Genomic DNA, 8743 nt, shown 5'->3' on the forward strand with positions numbered 1-8743 from the left:
AAACCCTCTCACCTAATCTACCAAACAAGATAGAAACCCTCTCACCTAATCTACCAAACAAGATAGAAACCCTCTCACCTAATCAACCAAACAAGATTAAAACCCTGTCCCCAAATCAACCAAACGCCTGATCTTAACCCTGTGACTAATAAACGACACGTAAATTTCCGTATTTTTCTAACTGAAGATAAAGTGTCGATGAGGAACTTTGTGACATGACTAGGAACACTCGATTTTCAGCTGAACAAATTTGGATATCTCAGTTATCAATTTGCATGCATGCATGCATCAATACATTTCAATATTCAGACAGTTATACTGTCTCAACTCTACAGTATTTACTGTTAATCTATCTTTATATAATGTGTATAAAATACCCTTATCTTTCCCCTTTCCTCGCACTTTTAAAAAACCTTTTAAAATGTCAAAATGTAGCACGCTTAGTTCTATCTATCTTGCTATCTATCTATCTACCTATCTATCTATTTATCTATTTATCTATTTTTATATTTTAGTGGTGTTACACGGCTGTAAAGCCTAGAAAAAGATCTAAATCTATTTATTGATCAATTTCACAAGTTTAAGAACCAAAATGTCGTGGGGGGGGGGGGAGAGGGGGGGAGGGGGAGTTGGCACAGAGGAATTGCTCATTTTATAAATATTAAAAGGTATCTGTCTCATAAAAGGGAGTGTTCGCAGGGGGTTATTGACAGTTATATATATATATATTTTGAACCTTTCCATGCACCAACATTCATGATTCTATTTGCATTTTTATGCATATATATATATGTGCCCTCGTAACTTCTTCTTATTTGTACTTGATGTTATTATAGAGCAAACAGTGTCCGAATTTAATGAATTTAAGCCGCGTCTAGAATCCCCCAGAAAACGGTTTCAATTGAGCGCCGGATAAAATCTTGAAAAATGTAATACAAATTTAAGTGAAACCAACAAAATTTGAGCCGCGGCTTAAATGCTTTAAATTCGGCCTCTGTTTTAACAGTAGCTTCATGACAATTGATAACTTTAACTGAAATGGGTCTGAATGAATTGTTTTACGTCTGTCCAGCTATTTCTTGAATTTTTTGTTCAATCAAGTTTGTTTTAAGAAAGTAGATACAATATACATGCATGTTAAATTAGTAGTATTTGAACAGTGAGACATATAAAACTGAGGAATAGGAAGAGTACTACTGTTTTATTTAGAGTAGCCCAACAAACATGAAACACAGCAATTGTACAGTTCCCATCGCGACTATCAATTATTAAAATGGCATAATCAAGCTACTAAATATTTGCCTTATAACAACACTGGAATGTTAGGGCTATTCGCGCCCATCTTTTATTTAAACTTTTAATTGTGGCTCTGTCTGTGAGCGCCTTCTCTTTGTACAATATACAACAAAAACAAAGAAAATGTTCGCAGATTCTAAAATATTTTTTGAGGAGGGTGGGAGGGGGGGGTGGAGCAGCTTTAAATGCAATCGCTAAAAAAGAGACTATAGAGGAATAAATGTACGCCAAAAACTCTATTCTTAAAACTACGAAAGTGCACAGTACTGGTGTACAGGTGCAGATATTAAGGATAAAATGTTTTCATAATATATTTAGGATAACCTGAAAGCTTTCACATCAAAATACCCAAAGAATATTGTTTTTCAGATATCATTTTTTTATTTACATAGAACAAGTTTACAAAATAATTTAATCTTTTAAAAAAATTCCGTCTTGTCACAACCATCCGAATTTGGAGGTAGCCGGTCAACTTGCGGTCAACTAGCTGAAGCATGATGCAAACTCCATGCAATGCTGAGTTGTTTGTATTTCTTCTCAAATAGCAATACATTTTCTTTCAAAAAGTTTAGATTTAAAGTTTAGAGCATCGTTTTAAACCCCCGCATGGTAATAGAAACCTAGTTTCATGATTGGATTTTGTGCAATTTTTATAAAGAAATAGTATATTTAAAGATAAAGAAATTAAGAATTTCAAGACTTTAATGTTGACAATTACTATTTATAGGGACTGTAATAGAGTGTAGACTAGATTTAATGACCCTTAAATTATAGAGTTACAAGTCTGATTAACAAAATCACAATGGTACGCTTTAAACCTTTGAATGGTCATAAAATGTGAAATTGTTTTTCCATTTAAAAATGATAAATCCCAATTGTGGTTCTCTATAATATCGACAAAAATGTTCTGAATTAACAGTATGTAACCGCGTAAACTGGATTTTCTCAGACTTGTCATGAAATCTAAAGTAGAGACGCTACAAGGTCACAAAGTCGTACAGGTAATGTAGAGTAAATTTAGCATGTTTCTTCTGTCCAGTTCAGTCCCTTTAATATTGAAGGCCTGATATCCCATTAATATTGAAGGCTAATATCCCTTTAATATTGAAGGCCTGATATCCAGTTAATATTGAAGGCCTGATATCCATTTAATATTGAAGGCCTGATATCCATTTAATATTGAAGGCCTGATAAAATCGTTTAAGTGCGGGTAAACGGCGGAAGGACCTGGGCAGCGCTGGGTTCCCAATCTAGTATATATATATCAATACATACATATAAAATATTCTGTTTATAATGAGTATAGATATTAAGATACAATACATGTAAAATACTCTGTATATCGAGTAGATTAATGCATGTAAAATATTCTGTATATCGAGTAGATATTTAGATATATATATTTATATATAAAAGATATGTATAGATGTACATCTGTCTCAAGAAAACTCATTAGTGGACTTAAGAAAATTGATCTCTATTTGAAACCAAACGTATATTTGAAGAGAGTTAGGAAATGTCAAAACTGGAGACATTTTGAAAACGGAGTGAAGGGAGAGGGGGTAAGAAAAGCGGGGGAGGAGAACGAGGGGGGGATTTTCATTTTCGTAGGGGTAGGTCTATATGAGGTCTATAGAGCCATACAATGGTGTCTTTCAACGAATCCACTCACTCAACATTAGAGTTGTCTAGGGGTCAGTTCAAGCCTTATAATCAGCAGAGGGGAGGTTCAAGGGTTCCAGAGAGTATACATATATACAGAAGTGTTTCCTAGTTCCAGAGAGTATCCATTTATACAGTTGTGTTTCCAGATAACAAAGAGTATATACATCAATATATACAATAGTGTTCCTAGTACCAGAGAGTATACATACATACAGAAGTGTTTCCTAGTTCCAGAGAGTATCCATTTATACAGTTGTGTTTCCTGATAACACAGAGTATATACATAAATATGTACAATAATGTTTCCTAGTACCAGAGAGTATTCATACACCCTAAAGTGTTTTCTATTTTCAGAGAGTGTATATTTATACAGTAATGTTTCCTGGTAACAGAGAGTATACATATGTACACAATACAGAAGGGTTCCAGGGTAACAGAGAGTGTGCATTTATACAGAAGGTATTCCTAGTGCCAGAGAGTATACATGTAGCAAATGCCTTGCTTCAACAAGTTCTGTTAATTCAATATCAATCCGGATACAACCTCCGTATCCGTCAGTATCTATTAATCAGGATACAACCTCCGTATTCGTCAGTATCTATCAATCAGGATATAACCTCCGTATCCGTCAGTATCTATCAATCAGGATACAACCTCCGCATCCGTCAGTATCTATCAATCAGGATACAACCTCCGTATCCGTCAGTATCTATCAATCAGGATACAACCTCGTATCCGTCAGTATCTCTCAATCAGGATACAACCTCCGTATTCGTCAGTATCTATCAATCAGGAACAACCTCCGCATCCATCAGTATCTATCAATCAGGATATAACCTCCGTATCCGTCAGTATCTATCAATCGAGATACCACCTCTATATTTGTCAGTATCTATCATTTGAGATACCACCTCTATATTCGTCAGTATCTATCATTTGAGATACCACCTCTATATTCGTCAGTATCTATCATTTGAGATACCACCTCTATATTCGTCAGTATCTATCATTTGAGATACCACCTCTATATTCGTCAGTATCTATCATTTGAGATACCACCTCAATATTCGTCAGTATCTATCATTTGAGATACAACCTCTATATTCGTCAGTATCTATTAATCAAGATACCACACGCTCTAGAACTCAGTGTTCTACAATAATACCTTAGTATGTATCAATCCAGATACAACACTCTCTGTATTTCTCAGTCTTGTATCTATCAATCGAGATACAACTCGAGCCTGCTCTCTGCTTCTCTACACGAGAATTAATATGTGTCTAAACATAATGAAGCAAAGATTCATGTCCAACTGTTCTATATTTCGAATTTGATAGTACATGTTAAATTAATGAACGTAATTAAAAGATTCGTAATACATGTTTATTATAAGGACCGAAATTAGAAATTAACGAACATAGTTAGGGTACAGATAATAAATAACGTAATATATATATAGGTATATGTTCAGGTTTACAAATATGGGGTTTAATGATGAATAAGGCTTATTGCATTTTGAGAGTTCAGATAAATATTGCGTGCACACTGTAGGAAGGGGGGTAATTTGTGAGATCAATTTATGCCAAATAACACATTTTTTATAGTTCTTTCAGACCCTTTTTCTAGACTTTCGTAAAAGCTAAAATTTATCAAAATCTAACAATCGGAAATTGATTTTGTTTGATTTAGTTTGGCATTGATAAAGTCTGGCATTTTAAGGCAGCATATTTGACACACATTTGATGCAACAGATACAGATCTCCAGAGCCTGTAATTTAAAAGAGTATCGTAGAACGAAACTTCCGGGTTTCCTTTTTGGGGTCTTAACATTTGTGTAGATTTTTTAAGAGATTCGAAAAAATGGAGAATATAAACAAACTGAATTAAATAATATTTCATAACACACAAATTTATAATCAGAAAACTGCCTAACTAACCCCATTCATGAAACCCGGGTTTTAAAACTGGTTTTAATAACGATACTCTGTCTTAAGTTTTGGGTTCTGATGACAAAACTTAAGACAGGGTATCCTCATGAAACCCAATATCGGAAACCAGTGTTCACGAATGGGGTTAGGCAGTTTTGAAATATTATTTTACATGGTTAGGTCTATGTTCTCTTTTTAATTTTTACTTCTTGTTGTAAATCTACACAAATGTAGATATCCCAAGGGAGTTTCGTTCAACGATAAACTCTTTTTAAATTTCCCGCTTAGCTGACGCAGAACATAAATAATTAAACCTCTGTACTTAATAATTATGGTTATTTTTTGTATAAATGTTTCTGCGTGAATTTAAAAAATTATTTGATTTGATCTGAAATAGACTATAGATAGTTTTATTGATATACTAGATAGATAGATAAATAAGATTGCTAGAAAGGATCAGACATTTAGACAAATAGATGCACACCAAATAGATAGAAATTAGATAGAAAATTGATAAACTTATGCATAGTTCTACTGTAATTTATGAAAAGTTATACTGTAACTTATACATAGTTCTACTGTAATTTTTGCATAGTTCTACTGTAATTTATGCATAGTTTTATGTCATTTATTCATAGTTCTACTGTAACGTATGCATAGTTCTACTGTAACTTATTCATAGTTCTACTGTAACTCATTCATAGTTCTACTGTAACGTATGCATAATTCTACTGTAATTTACACAAAGTTCTTGTAGTAAATAAACGTATCTCATTTATATCTTTGTAACCCGAAATATAGCAGTTCTAACAATACTATCCAGATCATATATATATCTGGATAGATAAGAGGAGAGTTTGAGACAGCGCATTTATGCTGGTAGAGACAAAGAAAGAGTTTAGGCATTTTCTATATACTGAAACTTATTCATATAGTTCTTCTGTAACTTATTCATAGTTCTTCTGTAACTTATTATAGTTCTACTGTAAATTAAACAGTTATACTGTAACTTATGCAACGTTCTACTCTAACTTATGCAAAGTTCTACTGTAACTTATACATAGTTCTACTGTAACTTATACACAGTTCTACTGTAAATTACACACAAGGATACTATACTTATGCATAGTTCTACGAGTTCTACTATGACTTAACGTACATAAATAATTCTTCTGTAACTTAAGCAGACTTCTACTGTAACTTGTAGTTCTCGTTAACTTATACATAGGCCTCCTTTAGCTTTTAAATATTTATGCTGTGAATTACACATAGTTCTAATGTAACGTATACATCTACTGTAACAAATAAACAGTTAAATAAATTCTAACTTTTAAAACTTTTAGAATAAATAATATTTGTTTCTAATACGCTTACAAGTATTTATTCAGGATGAATGACAGTGATTAAACAAAACTAAATCAGAATGAATACAATATTAATAATACCATTAAAACCGGGTTAAAAAAGAAAGGAAGAAAGGTTCAACAGAAGAATCTGAAGAAAGGCTGAACAGAAGAAAATATAGAAGAAAGGAATAGAGTTTGAATTAGCAGGGTTTGAGAGGGTAGAAATAAAAAGAATGCTAAAAATGTCCGGAAATACACATGAACTAAGTTTAAATGAAATAACAAGGACTTTGACATGAAAATTGGAGAAGTATAGTGGGAGGGGGATATAAATGGAGAGATTTTAGATAGAAAGCTAGCAGAAAGAAAGAGGGCCCCCGAGTTTAGATTTGATATTTTTAATTCCATGAAAAATGCGCAAACATAGGGCTTAAGTTTTCATGAAGGGCTAAGGCTCAAAGAATGCATATAAACCCGCAGATTAGAATAGACAGAATTCTACGCAGATTAGAATAGACAGATTTCTACGCAGATTAGAATAGACAGATTTCTAGGCAGATTAGAATAGACAGAATTCTACGCGGATTAGAATAGACAGATTTCTACGCAGATTAGAATAGACAGATTTCTACGCATATCAGAAAAGACAGATTTCTACGTATCGAGAGGTCAAGAAAAAGTTACGAGGATTAAAAACCAAGATGCTCAATATACTGAAAGCAAATATATATAATTACTATCTAATCAATAAATATCACAGAGCTAGTTTTGGCAACAAATGGAAATAAGCTGTACAGTGTACACTGTACATACTGTGCAATGTTCATTATATATATCTTCAGTCACTATTATGTTCTTCAAGATATAGAATTCATGATTGCTAATGTTTTGTTTTCACAACAAAAGAATTGATCAGTAAAGATCATAAAGTGATCGTTAGAAGAGATCGTAATGAAGAAACTGTCTCGGGAATTAAGTAGGAAATGATAATTGAAAAAACAGCCACAAATAGCGGTCGTTTTCTTGAAGATGCCGTCGAAGCTCCCTGGATCGTATTGTCGATCTCGACTTGAGTTTCAACCTCTTTCTTCTTTCCAAAGCAAAGCGTGTCGGTATTCTCCCTGATTGTCGCACAGTCGAACTCCTCCGTTCCGTCGCAGAAACAAGTCGCGAGTTTTCCCGCAGATTCTTGTCGCAGCAAAATATCAAGGGAATTGCGACATTTTCTCGAACATTTTCTTCCTTTAAACATCGCCTTACAGTTCCTGTTATAGTAATCTAGCGCAGTAGCACAGAGAGGGTTTGCTAGACAGATCCAAGTAGCAGCTGAACAGCTGACAAGCGTGTTAGGGTCTGATTGCCAGGTTACAGCTGACCTACATGGTTCTATTCTTGTCTTTTTTAGTTCACAATCATTGTTTTCACATTTACATTCCATCATTCGTTCTCCTTCTGGGGTTGAAAGGAGAGCTATGAGAGCATGCTGACAACTTCTAGAACAGGTTTCTGTTATACCGCTGACAAGCTCGCTGCAGGTCAACTCATACTGCTGCAGAGCTGCTCCACAACCATCTCTATACGCGCAGGACATAAACGCGTAGTTGCAACCCACATCAGCAGCCAGGGGCAGCTCAGGTTCTGTATAGTTTGGGAGCAGCTGCGGGACTAGTCCTCGGGAGCTACGGAGACGCCCCCGGCTCCCATCCTCATCTTCATCCTCCCCTCGTCGGTTCTTCCTCGCCAGGTTGTAGTAGGGGAGAAGAAGGAGGAGGATGAATTCAATCCTCATCCTTTTAGCTCAGAATAATCATTTTTTTAACGAAGAGACTTCAGTTGACACCAAAAGGTTCAGATTATCCAGTGTCTGGGGAGTCTGGGTTTTTCTATCCTAGTCCACATAAAGCACAGCAATCAGAGAAGTTTTTAATCTTGAATTATCTGGGTTTAGTGATCGTGTGTCCGTCTCCTCGGAGAAATATATTTCAACTGGTTAAACAAAACTTGAAAGTTGAAACTGAAGGGGATTGAGTTGAGCTGAGGTGGCGCGGACCAACCCTCTTCTCCTCGCGTCCAGGGTGTCAAAGAAAAAGTATTCTCTGAATTTCTGAAAATTTTTAATGAATAACATTCTTCTTTAATATATCTCAGTTTAAAGTTAAATTTGAAACTGTCATATTTCCTTGTAAAAATGTATCCTCAGAGTTGTGCTTTTTCCGTGGGACCCCCTGTATGTATGCTATCTAGCTACCTATCTACCTTGATGTCTTTATCCCTGAGCCGGGTTCAGGTTCTAGAGCTCCAGGTATACCGTATACCAGAATATACCCGTCCTTGGAATATTCATACATTTATCTCATTCTTGGTGTCATCCAACAATCACCGAATTGTTAATTATATTTATATTGATTTTAAATCAATTTCTTCTTATATTTCGTTTTACTCCTCCCCGTATACTACTATAATACCTCTATATTCCTATATATTTATATATATATGTATCAATCCAGA

General features: G+C 34.6%; 1 protein-coding gene across 1 annotated transcript; it reads right to left on the reverse strand.

Moving 5' to 3' along the window:
* Window positions 1-6254: 6254 nt before the first annotated feature.
* Window positions 6255-8243, reverse strand: LOC111711980 (growth arrest-specific protein 1). The gene has a single exon (XM_023486484.1). It carries the CDS (start codon window positions 8022-8024, stop codon window positions 7158-7160), a length of 867 nt encoding a protein of 288 aa, XP_023342252.1. The 5' UTR covers window positions 8025-8243; the 3' UTR covers window positions 6255-7157.
* Between the last annotated feature and the right edge of the window lie 500 nt (window positions 8244-8743).

The sequence above is a fragment of the Eurytemora carolleeae genome, unplaced genomic scaffold (assembly GCF_000591075.1).
Source record: "Eurytemora carolleeae unplaced genomic scaffold, Eaff_2.0 scaffold209, whole genome shotgun sequence".
NCBI lineage: Eukaryota > Metazoa > Arthropoda > Copepoda > Calanoida > Temoridae > Eurytemora > Eurytemora carolleeae.